This window comes from Salvelinus namaycush, chromosome 4, assembly GCF_016432855.1.
Source record: "Salvelinus namaycush isolate Seneca chromosome 4, SaNama_1.0, whole genome shotgun sequence".
NCBI classification, from domain to species: Eukaryota; Metazoa; Chordata; class Actinopteri; order Salmoniformes; family Salmonidae; genus Salvelinus; species Salvelinus namaycush.
The window spans coordinates 36,987,669-37,014,417 of record NC_052310.1 but is presented as its reverse complement, the minus strand read 5'-3'; the positions used below and the strand labels follow the sequence as shown (position 1 = coordinate 37,014,417).

Sequence of the window (26,749 nt, the reverse complement as noted above, 5' to 3'; positions counted from 1 at the left end):
CTGTATCTCGCACTAGAGTAAATATTTGAACATCATATACAGTGGGGCAAAAAAGTATTTAGTCAGCCACCAATTGTGCAAGTTCTCCCACTTAAAAAGATGAGAGAGGCCTGTAATTTTCATCATAGGTACACTTCAACTATGACAGACAAAATGAGAAAAAAAATCCAGAAAATCACATTGTAGGATTTTTTAGGAATTTATTTGCAAATTATGGTGGAAAATAAGTATTTGGTCAATAACAAAAGTTTATCTCAATACTTTGTTATATACCCTTTGTTGGCAATGACAGAGGTCAAACGTTTTCTGTAAGTCTTCACACGGTTTTCACACACTGTTGCTGGTATTTTGGCCCATTCCTCCATGCAGATCTCCTCTAGAGCAGTGATGTTTTGGGGCTGTTGCTGGGCAACACGGACTTTCAACTCCCTCCAAAGATTTTCTATGGGGTTGAGATCTGGAGACTGGCTAGGCCACTCCAGGACCTTGAAATGCTTCTTACGAAGCCACTCCTTCGTTGCCCGGGCGGTGTGTTTGGGATCATTGTCATGCTGAAAGACCCAGCCACGTTTCATCTTCAATGCCCTTGCTGATGGAAGGAGGTTTTCACTCAAAATCTCACGATACATGGCCCCATTCATTCTTTCCTTTACACGGATCAGTCGTCCTGGTCCCTTTGCAGAAAAACAGCCCCAAAGCATGATGTTTCCACCCCCATGCTTCACAGTAGGTATGGTGTTCTTTGGATGCAACTCAGCATTCTTTGTCCTCCAAACACGACGAGTTGAGTTTTTACCCAAAAATTATATTTTGGTTTCATCTGACCATATGACATTCTCCCAATCTTCTTCTGGATCATCCAAATGCTCTCTAGCAAACTTCAGACGGGCCTGGACATGTACTGGCTTAAGCAGGGGGACACGTCTGGCACTGCAGGATTTGAGTCCCTGGCGGCGTAGTGTGTTACTGATGGTAGGCTTTGTTACTTTGGTCCCAGCTCTCTGCAGGTCATTCACTAGGTCCCCCCGTGTGGTTCTGGGATTTTTGCTCACCGTTCTTGTGATCATTTTGACCCCACGGGGTGAGATCTTGCGTGGAGCCCCAGATCGAGGGAGATTATCAGTGGTCTTGTATGTCTTCCATTTCCTAATAATTGCTCTCACAGTTGATTTCTTCAAACCAAGCTGCTTACCTATTGCAGATTCAGTCTTCCCAGCCTGGTGCAGGTCTACAATTTTGTTTCTGGTGTCCTTTGACAGCTCTTTGGTCTTGGTCATAGTGGAGTTTGGAGTGTGACTGTTTGAGGTTGTGGACAGGTGTCTTTTATACTGATAACAAGTTCAAACAGGTGCCATTAATACAGGTAACGAGTGGAGGACAGAGGAGCCTCTTAAAGAAGAAGTTACAGGTCTGTGAGAGCCAGAAATCTTGCTTGTTTGTAGGTGACCAAATACTTATTTTCCACCATAATTTGCAAATAAATTCATTAAAAATCCTACAATGTGATTTTCTGGATTTTTTTTTCTCATTTTGTCTGTCATAGTTGAAGTGTACCTATGATGAAAATTACAGGCCTCTCATCTTACGGAAATGTGGGAGAACTTGCACAATTGGTGGCTGACTAAATACTTTTTTGCCCCACTGTATATTTCAGGTAGTATTGTGTTTAGGGAATTAAATACCATTTGCCTTTTGTGTAAAAACATGCTGATGTGGCTTCACTGTATATCATTTGGTCAATAAACAAACTGGTATAACAAAAATCTAAAGAGATGGAGGGGGAATTAGTAAACTTAATCTAATCTAAGTAAATCCATCTGTGGGGCTAATCACACGCAATGAGCAGGTATAGTACAGTACATTACAACACATCAAGCACTCTCCAGATTCTGAACATCAGTCCCCTGATCCATACACTGTATATATCAGTTATTGGGAAAAGCAATACGTACCCGCTAGACCTTTATCTAGGCCTGCTTTCTCCTCCTTTTCTTTGGGCCGGATGGACTCCGGGATGGAAATTGATGGCGTCTGGTGTCTAAGTGAAGTAGATAAGGACAGTGAGGATCAGGAGGGATACAGTGGGGACCTGGTCCAGACATGAGAAAATGAATGTACAAGGCCCAGAGAAGCACGAGGAGGAGGAGAACACAGAGGAATGTCACAGCTGACACCTAACTCGACAAATAGACAGACTGATGCATGCGGACACATACAGTTGAAGTCAGAAGTTTACATACATTTAGATTGGAGTAATAAAAACTTGTTTTCAACCACTCCACAAATGTCTTGTTAACAAAATATAGTTTTGGCAAGTTGGTTAGGACATCTACTTTGTGCATGACACAAGTCATTTTTCCAACAAATGTTTACAGACAGATAATTTCACTAATAATTCACTGTATCACAATTCCAGTGGGTCAGACGTTTACATACACTAAGTTGACTGTGCCTTTAAACAGCTTGGAAAATTCCAGAAAATTATGTCATGGCTTTAGAAGCTTCTGATAGGCTAATTGACATCATTTGAGTCAATTGGAGGTGTGCCTGTGGATGTATTTCAAGGCCTACCTTCAAACTCAGTGCCTCTTTGCTTGACATCATGGTTAAATCAAAAAGAAATCAGCCAAGACCTCAGAAAAAAAATTGTAGATCCCCACAAGTCTGGTTCATCTTTGGGATTTCCAAACACCTGAAGGTACCACGTTCATCTGTACAAACAATAGTACGCAAGTATAAACACCATGGGACCACGCAGCCGTCATACCGTTCAGGAGGGACTGGTGCACTTCACAAAATAGATGGCATCATGAGGCAGGAAAATTGTGAATATATTGAAGTAACATCTCAAGACATCAGTCAGGAATTTAAAGCTTGGTCGCAAATGGGTCTTCCAAATAGACAATGACTCCAAGCATACTTCCAAAGTTGTAGCAAAATGGCTTAAGAACAACAAAGTCAAGCTATTGGAGTGCCATCACAAAGCCCTGACCTCAATCCCACAGAGAATTTGTGGGCAGAACTGAAAAAGCGTGTGCGAGCAAGGAGGCCTACAAACCTAACTCAGTTACACCAGCTCTGTCAGGAGGAATGGGCCAAAATTCACTCAACTTTATTGTGGGAAGCTTGTGGGAGGCTACCCGAAATGTTTGACCCAAGTTAAACAATTTAAAGGCAATGCTACCAAATACAAATTGAGTGTATGTAAACTTCTGACCCACTGGGAATGTGATGAAAGAAATAAAAGCTGAAATAAATCATTCTCTCTACTATTATTCTGACATTTCACATTCTTAAAATAAAGTGGTGATCCTAACTGACCTAAAATGGGATTTTTACTAGGATTAAATGTCAGTAATTGTGAAAAACTGAGTTGAAATGTATTTGGCTAAGGTGTATGTAAACTTCCGACTTCAACTGTACATGCACAAAGAAACCCACTCCCACGCACGCACAAACATACACACCAGTGGAGGCTGGTAGGAGGAGCTATAGGAGAGCTATAGTCCTTCCCCGGGTTAGGGTTTGTCCGGGGTAGGCCGTCATTGTAAATAAGAATTTGTTCTTAACCGACTTGCCTAGTTAAATAAAGGTTAAATATTAATGTAATTAAATAAATACCTCAAGTGCGCCACACAAGACACTCGCAGATAGAAATAGAACGCTATGGACTCACCAGCTCCTGCTTTCTCCTGTTGTGCAATTTACAAACAAACACGTGACTGGCTCAACTGTTCTGGGGAACTACGGTAAGCTTCATAATGTAAAATAATGTGACAGGTGAAATTAAGAACGCAATCTGCTGTATCTCCTAACGCATTGCACAAGTTGACTCCAGGTATTAACTTAAAGGTAAGTCCAGGTATTAATATAAAAATGTATTGAAAAACTTAAAATAAATAGTTTTGATGGTATTGAAAAACCATCCTGTGGCTTTTTCCAAATACCCTGGTATACGGTATACAGTTAAGCAATAAGACCCGGGGGGGTGTGGTATATGGCCAATATATCACGGCTAAGGGCTTGTTCTTTTGCACAACGCAACGCGGAGTGCCTGGATACAGCCCTTAGCCGTGGTATATTGGCCATATATCACAAACCCCCGAGGTGCCTTATTGCTATTGTAAACTGGTTACCAACGTAATTAGAGCAGTAAAAATAAATGCTTTGTCATACGCGTGGCATACGGTCTGATATACAATGGCTGTCAGCCTATCAGCATTCAGGGCTCGAACCACCCAGTTTATAATATACGATATACCGCCCCAGTCTAACCATTAACCTAACCCTATCCTTAACCCTAAACCCAACCCAAATTTTTTTTTATTACAATTTTGCATTTTTTCTCCACAATTTCGTGATAACGATCTTGTCTCATCGCTGCCACTCCCCAAACGGGCTCAGGAGATGCGAAGGTCGAGTCAAGCGTCCTCCGAAACATTACCCGCCAAGAAGCGCTTAACACCAGCTCGCTTAACCCGGAAGCCTGCTGCACCAACATGTCGGATGAAACACAGAATGTCCCTTGTTTTACTATCCTTGTGAGGACTTCTGGTCCCCACAAGGATAGTAAAACCAAACAAACACAGAGAGAGAGAGAGAGAAAAAGATCACAGGCCACACTGACACAAAGTCTTGCAATGTGAATGTCTAGCTGATACAACACATGAATAAGTCAGACATGATGAACTAGACCTGGGAAGGTAAACAGAAAATAATCAACACTGACCATACCGATCATAGCCTATACTAGAGAAGTTTGAAATTAAATAAGTTTGCTAATATGGGTGATGTTAATGGGAGAATTGATGGCTACAACCATCGAATTGCTCGTAGTAGTTTAAAGGATAAACATTTTAAAAATAAATGTGTTGCACATTAATGTTATAGTCTTATCATTCTATTTATTGTTAATGCATCAATTCAGGCAATTTATTGCAATATGGCTTTTTGCCCATATCTATGATGAACTGTAGACAAAATCAACTGCATTGGAGTTTTCCTTATTCAATCTTTCCTTATTCAAGCTCTGCTTCAAGGGCAGAAACAATGTGATTGGTTGAGTGGTTCAGCCCAAAAAATAGGCTGGTCATGTTTAGGTCCAGTAAGTTCCCAATTGGTTAAGGTTAGTGTAAGGGGCTGGATTTAGTTTAAGTTCTGCAATAAACAGAACTCAGTAGCAGAATGTTTTTGACCTCCCAGTACAGCTAAGATATAAAATAGTTTTACCCTAAAATGACCATTGTACAATACAGGACAATATCCGGACCTGTACTGACTTACCCGAAGCATGAGAAGTCAAACTGAGAGAGGATTGGACACAAATAGTCCTCCATTTCTTGTACAATGGCTTTGAAATGAGATTCCAATTTCTCTTCTGAGTTCGATTTCTATACAGGGACAAAAAGAAAAAGCCTAGCTGACATGTAAAATCAACACTTGTCTCGAGCACTGACAACGATTACACAGACCTACATTAAAATCCGATATCGTCAGGAAGTGAGGGAAGAGAGAAATTCAGCTCCGGGATATTGTTGTAGACTGGTTTATTTATGAGGCCAGTCGATCATTTTAATAGAGAAAAAGAGAAGAAGGGGTTGTAGAGGGTTTGTGGAGGGGTAATAGAGCAGGGCCACTAACATTTTCAGTTGGTGGCACCAGGTCATGATTTGTTCGCACCATGTTGTTGAGGCGTCATGCAATATATATATTTTTTGCAATCATCTCATAAAGTAATTCACAGTGCTACCTAGATGGTATGTTTCAAGAAATAAGTTGAATTTAACTTAACTGCAGGAAGCAGGAATCAGGAATGCATGATCAAGATATTTTGTGTGCAATCTGAAAAAGTGATTGTCATGAATTTTGGGTTGACAATTAGGCTATTGTTGCTATATTTTACTCTCAAAATAGGGCTCCAGAATTGCAGATTCCTTTTGTTGAATAGAGATTCATTTGGTAAATTTTTTGTGTACCAATATCATTATTCATTTTGTGCTAATTCACCATTGTGTAATTAATCAAACTAACAGTACATGTAATGTATTAAAAAAAGCAACAAAAAAAGAGAAAGAAAAGAGAAGCGCGCAAACTTCTCTTGCTCGTGTCACTGATTAAAGCTCAAAGCTCTGACGAAGGTCAAGAGGCCGACACAAAAGCTTTAATAAAATGTATGATGCGGGTTTCTCTTTTCATTGAAGTAATCATATTATTCCCATGCACCTGTTTCTAGATACAGTAACTCAGCTTTTTTTAATTAAGCATACTAGCCAATGAAATCACTGAAAATGGCAGATGCACACTTCCCGCGCTCCATATTTCTCAAACCCATATAGACGGTTAGAAAAGGTGCTAATACAGTCAATATTGAGAGATGAGAAATAAACGTAATACTTACAGGAAGCTGAGACCCTCCTCTCTCTAACAGTCACAACAGTATATGTGTTCAAACCGTTCATTCCCTGCGATTGCATTTTGAATGTTGTTCCAAAATCCAAAAGCACTAGCACATCTGAGTTATCTTGTTTGAGCTACTGTTCGACCAAATCATGGTTTTAGCCGCCCCCCCAAATATGTTTTGACTGAAGTGACCAGCTAGAATATGCAGGTCGCATTGATGCGACCGATTAAAAATGTTACTTGCACAGCCAAGTAAAAGGGTCGCAAAGGGTCGTAGTGGGTTCATAAAGGGGTTGTAGAGGGTTCGTGACCTACTAGGTGAACGTGACGCTCGCTCCCCGCCCTGCCCTCATTGCCAAGCCAATGCGCCTCTTTCAATAAGTTGTGTTTGGTCTCGCGTTTGAAGGCTTGTGTTCTGTCCTGGAGATCAAGCAGAGCCCTGGGCTGGACAGCAACCTTGGCGACCCTGGTACAGACCAGCATACCTGCAACAAAAGAACAGCACAGCCTCTGTAACTGGTTCCCCAAAACCCACATCTTCCTTCTCTGCTCAGTACCTCCCATCCCTCTTTCCTTCTCCCTTCCATGTCTCTCCCTCCCTCTCTCTCTCCATACACATTTTGAAAGATAGAATTCCATGACTTTTCAATGAGTTCTCCGTGACTTTTAACCAAATTTCCATGACCAACAATTGGCAGCGTCTCTATGTACGTATAGAAAAGTAAGCATAATGTGGTATCAACACCATGGGTGGTACCATCTTCTGTCGTTGAGCAAGGCACTTAACCCCCCATAAAGTAGAATACCTGTTAGGCAACTGTATAAAACACGTGGTCAACCCTCAGTCTGGAGAGCTACTGGTTGTGCAAGCTTTTGATCAAGCCCTGCTCAAACACACCAGAGCTAGTTAATCAAGGTCCGGTTGACCAGCTCATTTTTAAAATGTAGTTTGTTAGAGGGGGACTGGAACAAAATCCTGCACACCCATTAGCTCTCCTGGAGGATGGTTGACCACCCTTGATGTAAAACATTGCAACAATACAATCAAATATGTTTAATGCCTTTTTAAATAATGTGCTCATTCAATATATCAAAGATCAAATGGCTATGGTAAGCTACAAATCTTTTTATTCTGCTGAAGCAGGCACACACATTTTCTTCAGGAAATAAACCTTTTATTGTTTAGTCATGTTTATCTTAGACTATAGCCTGATGAAGACATATTGGCTGTCAAAACATTGTTATTGTTATGTGCCTCCTAAGAAGAGGTAGGCGCAGGAGTCAGGAGCAGGAGAGCAAGGAAGTCCCAGTCGCACAATGTTGATTTGAAAGTCCCAACACAACAACAACAGGTGGGGAAACACACCCAACGAAGTCGCCACACACAGGGAAGTAACGTCACACACGGAGGAGAAACCTCTACTCCTAATCACAGTCCAAACGGTACAACGACCGTGAGGGGGAAAAAACCCTGTGGCGCAAACACGCACCCCTAACAGAGCAAACAACAGCAAATATTCCCGCACAAAGCATAGCAGGCAGCGGAGGTTAATAAACCCACCGAAATTAACTAATAGGACACAGGTGTAAACAAAACAGACAGACACAAACGAAAAAGAAAAATGGATCGGTGGCAGCTAGTAGGCCGGCGACGACGACCGCCGAGCACCGCCCGAACAGGGAGAGGAGCCACCTTCGGTGGAAGTCGTGACAGTTATTACATTTTTGCATCTGAGCTCCTCGCCTTTTCTTTTTCAAATATTTATCTTAGCTACTTTAGAATTATTTACTTTGCAGGCTGATTAGCATCTATTGAGTTGCAATGTCCCATACATTGGATGCCCAATAAACCAGATAATCTAAAAGAAAGGCTAAATCTAATATTTTTTCCGAAAATTAATGTTCACTATTCCCATTTTATTATTTTGATTCACATGATTCGATTCACCACGATTGAACTGGATCCCAACTAATACAATGGTGAAGTGAATCATTTGTTTCATCAAGAATAATCATTTAAAATAATCATATGAATCTTTCAAAAAAATTAATAAATTTTGGATGGGCTTATTCGCAAATGTCGGTGGAAAGATTTTGGGGACATGACGAAAACATTAATACATGCTATCAATCGCTAAACCGTTAACTAGAGGGTACAAGTTTTGTTTTGAATTGCTGCCTAGCTAGTCTGTTCTCTATCATATTTTATAGGCTAGGCCTACCTGCTGCTGCATGTCCGACTGTCTCTCTCTCCTTGAGCAATGGCCCACTTGTCTCGCACACACGCAGGTGATGCTCGCAAACACAGTGTCGTTCCGATCCCGAATTATATGTTGATTTTTATTTGATTGATAAAATATTTAAAAACTGTGCCTAAATAAATTGAATTAACAGAAATTATGAAATTAATTTCCATTACTTTTCCAGGCTTGGAAAACACCATTATAAAATTCCATTACTTTTCCAGGATTTTCAAGACCGTACGAACCCTGTCTCTCCATCCCTTCCCCTCTCTTCTTTGTGATGATTGTATTTGATCTCAATCTACCGAAACAAGCCCAGATGCTAGCCTGTGCCTTTTCGAACAGCAGAGTCTACAGAAAGGTAATTTGAGGAGGTAATATGCAAACATTCCTTTGTTTTTTGGAATTAGAAAATCTGCTATTCCCATGCTTGGCTAGCAGCTGCAGACAAAAGGTGAAAGGGTCCGTGTCCAGGTATCTTACTATATAGTGTTCATCTTTGCATGTGTCTCTGTCTAAATTAGCTCTCAACTTTTCATTGGCACTGTTGTTAGGGAGAGACCCAGCATACTAAATGTTACGCTGGAATGATTTATTTCTTTATAGTTTAATTCTGAATGCTGATAACACTTAAGTGCATTGCTGCAGCATATCAATGGAATATTTGCCTAGTCTTAAAAAACGAATTGCACATCATAGCAATGAAAATCCCACCCATACACAAAAATAAATAAAATACATAATAAACCTTTAATTAAAGGTTGGCATCCATCTTCTTATTCCATAAATGCAAGCGTGCTACTGGTTACCACCTACTGAACATGTACTACATGAAAATATCCCAAAGTTTGAGAAGCCTCACCAGAAACCTGCATGGCCTTCCCTCTCTGACTCTCTGTAAGTTTGCTCCTCTCATAGAAAGCTCCATAGAGAGTTGACCTAAAAAAGAACACACATTTCACCTATTTGCCATGCAAACCGTGTCATGACAGAACTTTATATGTATGTTTGGCACTTCCAGTAAAGTATGTTTGGCATTTCCAGTAAAGTATGTTAAATGGTGTAGCAGGAGCCTGACTGTGCTGATTCTACAGAGGACATAGGATGAGACTATACCTCTTGTGGCGTCATCAAATATTGCACCCAGCTCCAGAAAATGTATGTAAACTAACCCAATGTGAAATGTGACCACGCGGTCATAAAATGACAGACCGCGAGCCAGTGTAACAGATGGGGCCAGAGGAGACTCGTGGGCTTGTGTGTGTCTGACACACGGTAGACAGACTCAAAGCCCGATTTTACATGTACCTGTCTTGTGTGTGCTGAAGCAGCAGGATCTTCAGGTTAGAGGGCAGCTCTCCCAGGAGACTCAGGTGACTTGGGTTGATGGTCAGGTGGCTGTAGGTCTGGGCACAGATTTGCTACATGTTGATACTTTTTCTACCCATTTATACTGAGCACATTATTTATGTTGATACATAATTGAAATGGCAACTGCAAATAAATACTCTTTATCCAAAGCTTGTAATGAACACTCTCTAAAGGGCAATTAGCCAGCTAAGAAAGATAGACACACCACAGAGAGACCACATGGCGTTCAATGTGTGAAACAAAACAAGGTATAATTAATCTATTGCAATACATTCATGGGGAACCAGTAATGGGTGCTCAAGTGAATCTCTATGGTGCCTAGAAAACATCTGTTGTATTGAGGGTGTTTTGTGGGACAGTACCTTGGAGAGGCCATTGAGTGAGTCCTCCACTCCCTTCAGCAGACTAGTGGGGGTCTCCTCCTGTGAGGGGAGCAGGTTGCTGTGTAAGTTGAGTAGCGCAGAGAGCTGGGACACACGAGCGTCAGTGCAAGCAGATCTTAGAATGTCAGCCATCATAGCCGTGCAGGAGCAGCTCTGGGAATAGAGATTAACAGAGATTAGCAAAAGCACACAATATCTAAATTAAGGGGAGTAGGGACAGTAACACACAAACATTTAGACTGTGACACAACATCTTACAGTGACCAAGACAGTCTCTAACTACACACACTTGCACAGCAAACATGCAAAAATACACATGCATGTACACATGTACACAAACACCCCTCCCTACACACATACAGTTAAGGTCGGAAGTTTACATACACCTTAGCCAAATACATTTAAACTCAGTTTTTCACAATTCCTGACATTTAATCCTAGTAAAAATTCCATGTCTTAGGTCAGTTAGGATCATCACTTTATTTTAAGAATGTGAAATGTCAGAATAATAGTAGAGAATGATTTATTTCAGCTTTTATTTCTTTCATCACATTCCCAGTGGGTCAGAAGTTTACATACACTCAATTAGTATTTGGTAGCATTGCCTTTAAATTGTTTAACTTGGGTCAAACGTTTTGAGAAGCCTTCCACAAACTTCCCACAATAAAGTTGGGTGAATTTTGGCCAATTCCTCCTGACAGAGCTGGTAAAACTGAGTCGGGTTGGTAGGCCTCCTTGCTCGCACACGCTTTTTCAGTTCTGCCCACAACTTTTCTATAGGATTTAGGTCAGGGCTTTGTGATGGCCACTCCAACACCTTGACTTTGTTGTCCTTAAGCCATTTTGCTACAACTTTGGAAGTATGCTTGGGGTCATTGTCCATATGGAAGACCCATTTGTGACCAAGTTTTAACTTCCTGACTGATGTCCTGAGATGTTGCTTCAATATATCCACATAATTTTCCTGCCTCATGATGCCATCTATTTTGTGAAGTGCACCAGTCCCTCCTGCAGCAAAGCACCCCCACAACATGATGCTGCCACCCCCGTGCTTCATGGTTGGTATGGTGTTTTTCGGCTTGCAAGCCTCCCCCCTTTTCCTCCAAACATATCGATGGTCATTATGGCCAAACAGTTCTATTTTTGTTTCATCAGACCAGAGGACATTTCTCCAAAAAGTACAAGCTTTGTCCCCATGTGCAGTTGCAAACCGGAGTCTGGATTTTTTATGGCGGATTTGGAGCAGTGGCTTCTTCCTTGGTGAGCGGCCTTTCAGGTTATGTCGATATAGGACTCGTTTTACTGTGGATATAGATACTTTTGTACCTGTTTCCTCCAGCATCTTCACAAAGTCCTTTGCTGTTGTTCTGGATTGATTTGCACTTTTCGTACCAAAGTACGTTCATCTCTAGGAGACAGAAAGCGTCTCCTTCCTGAGTGGTATGACGGCTGCGTGGTCCCATGGTGTTTATACTTGCATACTATTGTTTGTACAGATGAACGTGGTACCTTCAGGCGTTTGGGAATTGCTCCCAAGGATGAACCAGACTTGTGGAGGTCCACAATTTTTTTCTGTGGTCTTGGCTGATTTCTTTTGATTTTCCCATGATGTCAAGCAAAGAGGCACTGAGTTTCAAGGTAGGCCTTGAAATACATCCACAGGTACACCTCCAATTGACTCAAACTATGTCAATTAGCCTATCAGAAGCTTCTAAAGCCATGACATCGTTTTCTGGAATTTTCCAAGCTGTTTAAAGGCACAGTCAACTTAGTGTCATGACGTTGGCCTGTGGGTAAGGTTTAATACCCCCCCATAAATACCTTTCTCCCTTCCCTCTCTCTTGACTCTACAGAGGGACTCTTGAATAGCCTTTGTTAAACATAGAGAGTCTGGGAACATCAAACAAGTGGAGGGAAAGGAACCATATTTCGGTAATAGAACCAGTTGAAAATATGCGTTGGTTCTTAACTTTTTATGGCTGGGGGCAGTATTGAGTAGCTTGGATGAATAAGGTGCCCAGAGTAAACTGATTTGGATAGAAAACACTCTGAAGTTTCTAAAACTGTTGAATGATGTCTGTGAGTATAACAGAACTCATATGGCAGGCAAAAGTCTGAGAAGAAATCCAACCAGGAAGTGGGAAATCTGAGGTTTGTAGGTTTGCCTATCCAAAATACAGTGTCTATGGGGTCATATTGCACTTCCTAAGGCTTCCACTAGATGTCAACAGTCTTTAAAACCTTGTTTGATGCTTCTACTGTGAGGGATTAGGGAATAAGAGCTGATTGAGCCAGGGCTCTGGCAGAGTGCCACGAGCTCACTCAGGCGCTCCCCCGTGAGAGTTAGCTGCGTTCCATTGCATTTCTACAGACAAAGGAATTCTCCGGTTGAGACATTATTGAAGATTTATGTTAAAAACATCCTAAAGAATGATTCTATACATCGTTTGACATGTTTCTACGAACTGTAATGGAATATTTTGACTTTTCGTCTGGCCTGCGCGTCATCAATTTGGATTTTGGAACTAAACGCGCGAACAAAAAGGAGGTAGTTGGACATAAATTATGGACGTTATCGAACAAAACAACCATTTATTGTGGGAGTGCATTCTGATGAAGATCATCAAAGGTAAGTGAATATTTATAATACTATTTCTGGCTTCTGTTGACTCCACAACATGGCGGATATCTGTATGGCTTGTTTTGGTCTCTGAGCGCTGTTTTTTCAAGTTTTTTTGAAATCTGACACAGCGGTTGCATTAACCTCTTGAGAATATAGGGGGTGCTGTTTCGACTTAGTGAAAATTGGTCTCCAAATTAAACTGCCTCGTACTCAATTCTTGCTCGTACAATATGCATATTATTATTACTATTGGATAGAAAACAATCTCTAGTTTCTAAAACCGTTTGAATTATGTCTGTGGGTGAACCAGAACTCTTTCTGCAGCGAAATCCATGACAGGAACTGCGAAGGTCTGAAAATGAGGCTCTGTTCTCAGATCAGTTTAAAGCTCTGTATGTATCCTATGGGTCGACATGAACTGCCCCCGCCTTCCCCTGGATGTCAGTAACCAATGAGAAGTGGAATGGAGTTTCTACGTAGTTCTCAGAGTTTATAAAAGGCCAAGGAACGAGGGGAGCTCTCTTTTCGACGTTCGTCATTGCGCAAAGCAGGACCTCAGGATGGCATTTTGAAACGCTCAGTTATCGACCTTAGATATATCCGTCTGTAATTTAATTCGATATAGGTGTTAGAAACATCATAACGAAGTTATTTTAAACCGAGTTATATCAGTTTATGCGAGTATATTGCTATTTTCGGAATTTCCTTAGTATTGCGTTTGGAGGATTTGGGCATGTTGTGGCCACATAGCTATTCTTAGCTGCTAATTCCGAAGTTGAAGACGACGTTTTACAACCAAGCAACGATTCTTTTGGACAAGGGACCACTTGCACAAGATTCTGATGGAAGCTCGTCCAAAAGTAAGAGCTATTTATGATGTTATTCCGTATTTATGTGGAAAAATGTAAACGGATTTGTCCGCCATTATTGCGGCACTAGTCTGGCTGTAACGCACACTGTATGTCTAGTAACGTTAATTTTAAAAATCTAACTCAGCGGTTGCATTAATAACTAATGCATCTTTCATTTGATGTCCAACCTGTATTTTTTAGTCAAGTTTACGATTATTTATTGATTAGATTAGGTGCCTTTCCAAGATGGCGCTGGCCAGAATGCATGACCTGTTGCCACTGATCACATTGTATAACCACGATTTGTGCTGCTAAATATGCACATTTTCGAACAAAACCTATATGGATTGTGTAATATGATGTTACAGGACTGTCATCTGAAGAATTCTGAGAAGGTTAGTGAAAAATTAATTTATTTTGGTGGTGAATACGTTATCGCTGTGTTTGGCTGGAATCAATGCTGTTGTCTGGTTTGCTATTGTGGTAAGCTAATATAACGATATATTGTGTTTTCGCTGTAAAACACTTAGAAAATCTGAAATATTGTCTTGATTCACAAGATCTGTGTCTTTCAATTGCTGTACGCTGTGTATTTTTAAGAAATGTTTTATGATGAGTAATTAGCTAATACACGATGGTCTCTGTAGTTATTCTAGTCATTTTAGTGAGAGTTGTGATGGGGGCTGCAATTGTAAACTATGATTTATACCTGAAATATGCACATTTTTCTAACAAAACCTATGCTATACAATAAATATGTTATCAGACTGTCATCTGATGAGGTTGTTTCTTGGTTAGTGGCTATTTATATCTTTATTTGGTCAAATTTGTGATAGCTACTGATGCAGTAAGAAAATGGTGGAGTATGGGAGTGGTGTCTTTTGCTAACGTGGTTAGCTAATAGATTTACATATTTTGTCTTCCCTGTAAAACATTTTAAAAATCAGAAATGATGGCTTTATTCACAAGATGTGTATCTTTCATTTGGTGTCTTGGACTTGTGATTTCATGAACATTTTATTATATGATATCCCTGTGGCTTTAGGCTAGGCTATGCTAGTCAGCTTTTGTGATGGGGGGGATCCCGGATGCGGGTTTGGGAGGCGTTAGAGGTTAAGGAGAAGTTTATCTAAAGTTCCATGTATAATACTTGTAACTTTTATCAATGTTTATTATTAAGATGTTGGATATAAATATGAACTTTATCGAACAAAACATACATGCATTGTGTAACATGAAGTCCTATGAGTGTCATCTGATGAAGATCATCAAAGGTTAGTGATTAATTTTATCTCTATTTCTGCTTTTTGTGACTCCTCTCTTTGGCTGGAAAAATGGCTGTGTTTTTCTGTGACTAGGTACTGACCTAACATAATCAGATGGTGTGCTTTCGTCGTAAAGCCTTTTTGAAATCGGACACTGTGGTGGGATTAACAACAAGTTTATCTTTAAAATGGTGTAAAATACTTGTCTGTTTGAGGAATTTTAATTATGAGATTTCTGTTGTTTGAATTTGGCGCCCTGCACTTTCACTGGCTGTTGTCAAGTCCGTTAACGGGATCTCAGCCGATCTCAGCCGTAAGAAGTTAATGAATATGATGTCAGTCCGGTTGTCATCTGAGACATTATGACTGATGACAGGACGACCTAAACTGTAACTGGGAAAGTCTACACATTATAGTTATCAGATTCACATGGAATTGTTGTGCAATTCAAATGTTTAAATATAAAATTATTTGTGAAAAGATTAAATGTAATTTTAGCTTCCAAATGAGAGATTTGGGTTTTCATAAGGTTAGGGCTCTGCTCAATCAGTGGCCCGCCCCTGTGAAGAGACATGGGTTATAAACTATGAAACACACCCTTCTCCCTCCACTATATAAGCCCTTGACGAAAATGTAACCTCCTGTTCCGGGGACATTAGGATGACGGTCCGATGTCAGAAGGATTCAGATAATAACTACAGAACGAAGCCAACCTCAGTGTGAGCTTTGGTTGTGAATGGTATGAACTTTGAACACTTATTCGCTACAGAAGTGACACCTCCTAGCCGTTGAGTTAGCAGCGGCCGCTGTAAACATGGGCTAGGAGAGGACAGACAGAGTATCCCGTCTACCACACAACGACGACACTACAACGTATCCCGTTCACCACCAGATACACTCTTCAAAGGACCAAGGACTCTGTTGGGCAACACGGCCTTCCATCTACCGCCAACCTATTGAAGCGCAGCTCAGAGTAAATATTTATTTCAATTTCCTTTTCCAAATGGGCGGTAATTTAGAATGCATAAGATTTTGTATTTACAATAGAGTAGCTGCCTACGGCCCGATAGAGACACAGCTTCTCCCTTTGTCGGCCCGATAGACACAGCTTCTCCCTTTGTTCTTCAGTCTTCCCGCTCTTTCACTCAAACCCAACCCCCGTTCTTTGTGTAACCAGCTGTCATATCTGTTCCATCCGCTCGGGACATTTTCCTTTATGACATAATTTGTAATCAAGGTATGATTCATTCTGTGTATATGTAATTCTGTGTGATTAGTTAGGTATTTAGTAAATAAATAATTAAACCCAACTTTGTATTGCTGATTCAACTTGTTAGCCAGGGTTTGTGAAGATAACCAAGAATTTACAACTTTCAGATGAGACTGAAATAAGGTGACGATTAATATTGACTGCTATTGATGTAAAATATTACTAGGTCTTTAAGAGTTTATTCGGAAGATAACTGCTCTATAAATATTATTTCGTGGTGCCCCGACTTTCTAGTTAATTACATTTACATGATTAGCTCAATCAGGTAATATTAATTACAGAGAAAGGATTTTATAGAATAGCATGTCATATCACTTAATCCGGCATACCCAAAGACACGACATTGGTGTATGTAAACGTCTGACCCACTGGAATTGTGATACAGTGAATTCTAAGTGAAATAATCTGTCTGTAAACAATAGTTGGAAAAATGACTTGTGTCATGCACAAAGTAGATGTCCTAACTGACTTGCCAAAACTATAGTTTGTTAACAAGAAATTTGTGGAGTGGTCGAAAAACAAGTTTTAATTTTTCCAACCTAAGTGAATGTTAACTTCCGACTTCAACTGTACATACTGTACCTGGAGCAGGGCTAGGTATTGACCAGTGGCACAGGGGTCAAACTGTCCGTGACACTCCAGCATATTGAGACAGGCTTCTGAGAGGATGGAGCTGGGGAGTTTGTGTTGGAGGCAGAGGCTGACGGCCTGTGCTAAAGTCTCACTGGCCTGAGCCAGAAGCTGCTGGGCAGAACGTCTTCTTCTCTGGAATACACACGCACACGTACACACGCACACGTGCGCACGCGCACACACAAACAGAGAGAGAAAACAAGTAGCTACAAGTTGTGCATGCCACCATGCTATCATAATGCCACCTGTTGCTATTAATCTATTGCACCAACTTCAGAGTAACATTTCTGGATGGACTTGACCTTCTTAGGTTACTTTTAATATACTCTCGTGGACAGATGAAACGGCAAGAATCTGTCAAAGCGCACATAGAATTTTGTGATTACGAGCAACAGTAGTTCCTGGTTTTGGGTTTTCGTCATTGATTATTTGGATGAATCAGGATTGGACGAAGGCGGTGCTTAAACTGGTGCGGTGATTTTCAAGCCTGTGTGCGGATGATAAACGGTTTCCACTAGATTCCACAGCCACAAAGTCAAAATCGGCTGTATCGTAAATATTCATTAAACAATTCATTCATTCATTCATTTTTGGCCATGATAAACATGGGTGAAATTAGCGGAAGGGAGGGATTTGGCCGAGAGTTTTCGTTTGCGAGGGAGGAGACTTCGCTTCCTTCCTTTGCACGAGTGGTGTAAAGTACTTAAGTAAAAATACTTTAACGTACTACTTAAGTAGTTTTTTAGGGTATCTGTACTTTACTATTTATATTACTTTTACTCCACTACGTTCCTAGAGAAAATAATGTACTTTTTAATCCTTACATTTTCCCTGAAACCCAAAAGTACTTGTTACATTTTGAATGCTTAGCAGGACAGGAAAATGTTCTAATTCACGCACTTATCAAGAAAACATCCCTGGTCATCCCTACTGCCTCTCATCTGGCGGACTCACTAAACACAAATGCTTCCTTTGTAAATTATGTCTGAATGTTGAAGTGTGCACCTGGCTATCCGTGAATTTAAAAAAAAAATAATAATTGTGCTGTCTGGTTTGCTTTAATATAAGGAAGTTGAAATGATTTATACTTTTACTTTTTCTTTTGATACTTAAGTATATTTTAGCGATTACATTTACTTTTCATACTTAAGTACATTTAAAAGCAAATACTTTTAGACTTTAACTCAAGTAGTATTTTACTGGGTGACTTTCTTTACTTTTACGCAAGTATGACAATTGGGTACCTTTTCCATCACTGCTTTGCACAAAGATAATCACAATTGCTAATGGCATTCCCCCAGAAGTAAAACAGGAAACGACAAACTTTCACGAGAGAATTTTACTTCTGGGTAACCAAGATTACTTTAAAAATAAAGACGGCCTTTTACAGTATATCAAGACTAGCCAAGAAAGTGACTTCCGTTGAAGATAAGAACAACTAGATTTGTCTAAAGACACCAGATTAAAGTGGAGGAAAGGTTCCAGGTAGACTATAGAGTACCTGCAACTCAGCATATTTGGCTGCATACTGTCTGGGCTCCGTTCTGCTTGACTCTCGGCCATTCTCTCCGGTTAACTCCTCCTCCTCCTCAGGGCTGGCTTTAGACTCTGACCGGTCCTCCTCCTGTTCATAGAATCAAGATTAGTTCACAATCTGGTCATGAACGCTGACAATGTTTGAGCTCTTAGATTTTTATGAAGAGGAATGACATCTCTAAAAGTCACTTTGAGCCCCCCTAATTTATTTTAGTCCATTTTTTATGTTTTTGGTATTGTCTGTCAGTGTCTGTACCAGGTTGTGTCCATCCCAGAGGGTGAAGGGGTAGAGCGGGTCTCTCTGCATGGCTAGCAGCCTCAGGCATTTCCCCATCAGGCTCAGAGAGCTGGCTCTGGTCTCCAAACAGTCAAGGGACAGGAAGTTGACTGTGGCCAGCTGGCTCAAAGCCACCTGCCCCAGGGTCCTCCCTGTAGTTATCCACTCCTACAAAGGGAACAAAGGGGATGGGGTGGTTACTGGGGGACACAGAGGAAATGGAGGGATGTATAAAGGAAGAAGGGAGGGAGATGGAATACAAAATTCTGCAGCACACCTAAAATGTCCCTATTCATTTTTTGAATGGTAATGACCATCTCATCTGATCCAACACTGCAAATCATCTATTTTCTGGGACTAAAGTTTAGACATTAAATAGGGTTTATTTGAAATATTTTCATCGTTTTGATAGTTTGATAGTTCCTTACTCATGTTAATTTGTGTGTACCCCTGTAAGAGCGTTCCGCGAATCTGCACCAGGAAGAAAATGTAGCTCTGGTAAAATAGGTCTTTAGTTTTGAACAGTTTGAGCTACAGATGAGCGGTTTTAGGCATTATAAAGGCGCAACCGCAGACACAATGTCATGCTCCGTTTGTTTCTATGGCAGAGGCTGTGGTAGAGCTAAGCCCAGAGCCATGTATTAAGAAATAAATGACTGACTAAACCTAAATCAGATTTGCCTTTGCTAATGGTTTTCACAGATGAAGAAAAATGATTCAAATTACTGCACTCCACTCAAATGATACAAATGTAATAACAGCCTGAGCGCACTGGACTTGAAACAAAGATACAGTTGTAACCATGTGCCATTTAATCTATTATCTGACCGGCACTAGTGCCCCCAAGTCAAAATTCCATGTGCATTCCACAGGTCACTTTTATAAGTGAGTGTACACTGGTTGGGAACCACTGCACTATGCTCCAGCTCTTCCCCCCTGGCACTCGAGGGCGCCAGGCTCCCCAGCATTGCGCACTCCTGCCATCATCATTACGCACACCTGCCTTCCCCCCGTCACGCGCATCAGCAATTATTGGACTGACCTGGACTCAATCACCTCTGTCCTTACCTTCCCTATATCTATCTGGTTCCCCGCTCTGTTCCCGGCTTCTACAGTAATGTTCGTATGTCTTTGTATACCCGTGTGCTGACGCTGTTCCTGTCCTGTTACCTGTCTGTTCCGCATTAAAATGTTCAACTCCCCGTACCTGCTTCTCATCCCCGGCGTCGGTCATTACCCAATAGGTAGGCCTAATCCTTATTCCAAAACCAACTTGGACTTCCTCTAATAGAGGAGGTCCTCCCTCCCGTGTACCAACTTCGGGAATTTCAAGACAAACACAAACTCCTCCAAATCGAAAGCACATTGGTTTAATGAATCGTCTTGGTTGCAGAAGACGGGCCATTTCTCAACAAAAAAAAACCCCTTAAAGGTTGTAGCTACAGACCAGATCTTACTAATAGTGAGATCTTGCTTAGTTCTTTTCATGGGGGAGCTGATATGACGGGGGAGCAGCAACAGAGAGAAACAACATGAAGCGAGTCATCAAGCAATAAGCTTAATCACTGCCAGTATTGATCAGATCAGACCATTATAGCGGTGGAGATTTCACTCTGGGAGAAAAGCCCTTTACTATCAGACAGACATGATTGCGGTCCTCCCACAGAACTACTTAAGATTGACCAGAGGAGTGCGTGTGCTCTGCAGTCTGCATGCCCATATCCTACGAGCCCATCCCTGTCTGAGCCTAATCATTAGCTTCACACATAAATATTAGATAGACCATTTGCAACTCAAAGCGCTAGTTGATGAAATCGGCAATCTCCTCTCCCGCTCTCACAAGTCGGGCATTGACTTGTAATAAGCCTCCCAGAATTGAGGAAATAGTTTTGTTTGTAACTTGTCCAATAACTGTGTAGGCCAGTAGTTTTCTTTCGCTATGTCTATCCACCAGTCTCAAATTTCTCCCTATCCCTCCCCCTTGGCACTAATCCCTTGATGTTAGCATGTCTGAAGAGGCTGTATAGGTGTAGTGGTAAAGCTTCCACCATATTGCTTTCACCGTACAGATCTGCAAACATTGAAGGGGTAATTAGGGCCAAGGGGAGGGGTACCGATCACATTGGAACTGGCTTAATCCCCGTTTCCATTGGGACTTTGAAGTCAACCCAGGTTGGGCTGGCCTTGGTGGACTAACACAAATTGTGTTTACACTGCCTCCAGAAATGATGTCATGTTGCTAGGCAGCCAATATATAACTGCAGCTAGCTTTGCTAATGTTGCTAGCTAGCAAGATGTTGAAGAATTTAATTCACCCTCACCATGCTGTAACTAACGTTACCCCATACTCCTGCCAGTGCCAGCCAGACTCAGAGCTATGTATTTAGCTTGTTGACGTTAATTAGCTAAACGGTAAGCGTCGTCGCTAGCATAATAGGCTAGCTAGCTAGCTTAGATCATATCTTGCTTGCCATGGCATTGACTACTAGCTAGCTAGCTATCCAAGCAAACCAAACAGGTTTGAAAATCGTGCTTGTTCGCTGCTATTCGTTCATTTTTTTTGAGGGCATCCCCTATTCTGATTATCAACTGTTGTCAAACAGTCAAAAAGTGTGAAAATATGATTCTCTTCCTCAACAGTGTGCAGCGAATTCTACTTGATGAAAAGCGAAATGAGTATGACATCCTGGTATTTAAAGCATAAAACATTTCAGAAATGTCACATACTATAAAACGTTAAATTTCTTCGCATACCCAAAAAGCCTACTATTTAGAACGCAATTATGTGTATTTGGACACGACCTCTATCTATGCCCTTACCTGCTCTACAGATCCGAGGTCTGGTGTAATGCGTACAAACTCCTCCACGGTTCTCTCCACAGAGGCTTTCCTGTCCTGGGCCAGGGCAAGTCTGTTCTCCTCAGCACACACCTGTTCCAGCATGGCTAAGGACAGCTCAGCCAGAGCCAGTCTGACCCGCAACAGCCTCCTCGTGGCTGGGAGAGACAAGGGCTGACACTGTGGAAGGTACAGAGGGCAGAAAGAGAGAGCGAGAAAAAGACAAAGATTATGACAGACACATTACAACAACAAGAACACACGCACAGACACCACTGTAAATGCAAATGCAGGAAGTTAAAATGTCTTATTGTGCCCAGCTCATTTTTCAACCCAGTGCAAGATAGCTTTAAAAGGCTTAGATCTGAATTTGATTTCCTTTGTAATGGAAAAGTTCATGAAGAAGATAAACGTATATCGATGTACATCTTCAGACTGAACAAAAGTGACACCTTCATTTACAACGTAACGAAAGGGAAGTAACCAAGAAACAAAATGTAGATTGGGTCAAATAAACTCAAATCTTGCGTGACAGACTTCATATGCAATTTTCAGACACTCGTCTGGTTCCATGAGAGTAAGTGAATTCATATACACTGCTGTTTTCATATTTGGTATGTCATTTCAATGTAACTTATTGGGGCAGCAGTACCATCTGCTGAAAGCACAGGGCTATAGACTGTTAATCCTAAATGCAGAATTGGACCGTCAAAGTAGATTGTATCTAGCTCACTGGATTCTTCCGGATTTCAGCAGGTGGTTTAATAATGAAGCAAGATGCAATTTCAATGTCCTTTCATGATTAGATCAAGATGCATTTCAAAATGGCAGTGTGCAAGTCGTGTCTGCTCCATATTTGACATTGACTTTTGGAATGCTTTTTCTACATAAGGCAGTTTGGATGTCGGCCTGTTTGAAAGTTGGCTTTTAACCATCAGGTGTTTCTGAAAAAAACAACTCAAAACGGGTGTGTGTGTGTCTGTTTGTCTGTCTGTTTACTCTGTAGGCTATATCAGATATTAACTGAGGTCTGGAGCAAATAGGTGGATCCACCAGAGTCCACACACATTCAGTAATAATTTGGCTGAGATATCATGTTCAGTAAAAAAAACTGATTATGCCATTTTTATTGAGCGAGTATTAACAGGCAGGTCAGGTTTATCTTGTTTATAGGTATATTTATCTGCTTTATAATGGATGGTTCTCTCCTTTTCAGGAATTCCTTGTTCTATAATTAAATAATCCATTTGGAAAATGTAACAATGTAGATCCCTAGTGAAACAAAGGGCAAAATGAACTCAATAAATAATTTAGCAGCACTGGCTTGGACTTGGCAGCCCTGAGTCGACTTGAGTCCAAGCAGCGAATCAGGCTTTCTGACAAGCCATATATGGACTTTTCACAAGCAAATCTAATATCTCAACCCTGTCAACATGTTCAGTTACTCTCTAAATAGAGTGTAATTTGTTTGCAAATGCTTTCAGTTCCAGGACAGACAGCCAGAACTCGGTTTTGAGGAACTGTAACAGCTGAGCAAAATAGGATTTGCACGCTTATTAAGACAAATTCCTTCACAATGAAGAACACTGCTGAGATATGGTTCAAATAAATGCGTTCTGGCCTCCCGAGTGGCGCAGCGGTCTAAGGCACTGCATCGCAGTGTGGCGGCGTCACTACAGCCTGGGGTTCGACCCCAGGATGTGTCATTACCGGCCGTGACTGGGAGTCCCATAAGGCGTCGCACAATTGGTCCAGTGTCGTCTGGGTTAGGAGAGGGTTTGGCCGGGGTGGCTTTACTTGGCTCATCGCGCTCTAGCGCCTCCTTGTGGCGGGCCAGGCACCTGCAGGCTGACTTTGGTCGTCAGTTGAACGGTGTTTCCTCCGACACATTGGTGCAGCTGGCTTCCGTGTTAAGTGAGCGGGTAATAAAAAGCGCAGTTTGGCAGGTCATGTTTCAGAGGACGCATGACTCGACCTTCGCCTCTCCCAAGCCCGTTGGGGAGTTGCAGCAATGAGACAAGATCGTAATCCTGAAATTGGGGAGAAAAAGGGGGTAAAAATTATAAAATAAATGTGTTCTGTTTTCTGTTTCATACACACGTCATCCTTAGATCAGAATCTAACCGAATAACTTGACTCAACCTGGTGGTGATGATTAGTAAAATTACAACATGTTTTAAAATAGGTCCAAATTATTACCTAAGAGTTTGAACTGTATGGTATGTTCTGACTTGAAGGCTGATATTGGGAAGGTATACAGTATGTGCTTTACCTCTTGTGATGGGAACAGGCTTTGAGCGTTCAGAACCACATGTTCCTGTACGGAGACGGCCTGCTGCATGAAGGAGTAGGCATCCAGCAGGTGGCGCAGTTTTCCCTCATCGTCAGTGTGTTTAGCCAGTATCCTACAAAGTAGAACATGCTGTGAATGATTTGAAGCGGACCAACAGAGGAATTGTAGACAAAAGTGAATGAATGAACGTTATTGATCCCAAATTGGATAGATCATACTATGATGTGTTGTGTTGATGTCTGACCTCAATGCCTGTGCGTGCTCCAGGAGAGCTTCAGCAGCTTGCTCTCTGTGGCCCAGTCGGAGGAACTCACTGGTGCTCGCTCTCAGGGAGTCACAGGCAGCCATGAGATTCTGTACTGACTGGGTGGACAGAGCCTCACCTGGCTCGACAGGGCTGACTGCATGCAGACGCTCCACCGCCCCTCTGAAAGACAGACATCACAGTGAGTCAATGACATCTAGAGGTCTATTTTGGTCACAGCACAGGGGAGAACACTGTACACCAGGGCTTTTGATCCAACCCTGCAGTACCACACCTGATTCAAATATCAAACTAATCAAGGTGGTGAGTCTGACTCTGGACCATAAGGTGATTTACAGCGGGGCTGGATCGACAGCCTGCACAACCCAGCTTTCCAGGACTGAATTTGGAGAACACAGACATCAAAGAGCCTTACCTGCTCTCCAGAGACGTGATCAGGAACCTGAGCACGGGAGCTCGGTTCCGCCTCTTTTCCAGCATCGATTTCAGGGCTCCACAGCCTTGCTTTACTATTTGATCTGTCTGTAACGGGAGAGAGTGGTCACATTGAAAAGGACAACATTTGCTTCAGAGGAGACAATTGAGCAGAGGCTTGTAGGAGCTTCAATAGAATAAAATAGAATAGTTTTGACCTTGGTGTCTGTATCCTGGCCCCTCTGGGTCACCGTAGCTGTCAGCAGGGCCAGGGTGAGCTTGTACCAGAAGTCCTCATCACCTCCCATGTCTTGGGCCTTCTCCAGCAGTGCCAAGGCCTGAGAGTGATTCTGTTCCTTATTGGCCAGGACGGCAAGAGAGAGCAGACTCCTCCCTGCTGCAGCCTGATCTCCCAGCTCCTGAGCACACAATAGAAGAGACCACAAAAATATAATACAAGGGAATTGCTAAACTGTTATGACTTCACATACACATAAATAGGAGTCACATTTCAACCAAAACAGAGAAACACTTCACAAATATGCAGTGGACTACTTAAGAGAAATATTGAAAACCAAACTATTGACAAAATTACTCAAACTGAAATAACCTTAGCCACCAGATGGGCCTCTGCCAGTAGCTGTCTGGCGGGTTGGTACAGTCCCATACCAAGGCATATCTCAGCCTTATCAAGCCAGATATCCTGACTCCACAGATCCCCACACTGCTTCCCAGACAGACAGATGTGGTCAACCTTAGACTTCTGTAAACAGAGAAATGGATAAAGGCAGCAATGTCAGAATTCTGATCCCTAAATTCTATTCAATCCTCTGGCCCTGCACCAGATGGAAAATATGGAATTATGGAATGAACTCAGTAGGTTAAATCTGAACATACTGTAAATCTAAAGGATTGTTCACGGGCTGCAGAACTCTGGGTAAGGCAATGAAAAAGTACAACCATTAATAATGCTCGTTAAAAAAAAAAATTGGATCATCGTCATGCCAGATTGACATGAACGACGGCCATTTGAAATTTAACAAGCAACTAATTAAACTCTCATGAACCTGTGATAATGATGTGTTATGGGTTTAACATTATGAAAAGTGCAGTTTGGACTTATATCCCTGTCTCTGCGTTTGACTGTAATCAACCTGTGCTGCTTGCCAATCAGGCTTTAAACTATAATAAAAGTAGAATCAAACTAAGAACTACAGGAGTACAGTTATTCATTTCAGGGGTCATTTCGCTTTCTTTCTCTTCAATTCTAGGTCTATAAACCCTTACGGTGATAATACACCTTGTATGGTATGCTTGTTCATTTCAGCTATGACACTTTGAAACTAACCTCATTGTCCGTTTTGCCATTATAATCCATATACAGGCTGTTTCTCTCTCTTTGTAAAGCTATAGCTTTGCGACACCTGCAATGAAATAATGCATGGACAGGAGATCAAAACACCAGTAACAGAATCAGGGCAAACACTACAAATCCAATACAAATGAGTATTCAATATGTACAGGAGCTGGTGGAAAAGAGTGAGGCACACATACTCCATTTGTTCCTGCTCATGGATACCAGTCAGGCTCAGGAGCTTCTCGTGGTACACTGTAGACGTCTCCATATCCAGCTGAGAACAGCTCCTCACAATTCTAAAACGTTAGAATAAGGAAATAAACGGGAAAACTATTAGGTAATATTTCACAATAAATCAATGATTCTGAAATGGGCAAGGATTTGGACCACACGTGGAAAACCTTTCATATTGAATGTTTAGCTCTACACTGTTTTTCAATCATTGACAAGCCAAAAGTAAAAGCAGTAGCCTTAACTAACATACCCTGAGTATACCAAACATTAGGACCACCTTCCTAATATTGAGTTGAAATCTTTTTTGTCTTGCCCATTCACCCTCTGAATGGCACACATACTGTACACAATCCATGTCTCAATTGTCTCAAGGCTTAGAAATCCTTCTTTAACCCGTCTCCTCCCCTTCATCTACAATGATTGAAGTGGATTTAACAAATAACATCAATAAGGGATCATAGCTTTCGCCTGGATTCACCTGGTCAGTCTGTCAAGGA

At 41.5% G+C, this 26,749-nt stretch overlaps 1 protein-coding gene across 1 annotated transcript in view; it reads right to left on the bottom strand.

Moving 5' to 3' along the window:
- Positions 1-24,030, bottom strand: part of LOC120045851 (cilia- and flagella-associated protein 46) — a 48,597-nt gene extending 24,567 nt beyond the window's left edge. Inside the window, exons 1-8 of the mRNA XM_038990785.1 lie at positions 23,962-24,030; positions 21,672-21,869; positions 18,831-19,019; positions 18,540-18,662; positions 16,988-17,170; positions 10,376-10,549; positions 9,951-10,048; positions 1,953-2,038 (exon numbers count right to left, since the gene is read on the bottom strand). Of these exons, the coding sequence (XP_038846713.1) occupies positions 1,953-2,038; positions 9,951-10,048; positions 10,376-10,549; positions 16,988-17,170; positions 18,540-18,662; positions 18,831-19,019; positions 21,672-21,869; positions 23,962-24,030 (1,120 nt within the window). The remainder of the gene's footprint in view (positions 1-1,952; positions 2,039-9,950; positions 10,049-10,375; positions 10,550-16,987; positions 17,171-18,539; positions 18,663-18,830; positions 19,020-21,671; positions 21,870-23,961) is intronic.
- Between the last annotated feature and the right edge of the window lie 2,719 nt (positions 24,031-26,749).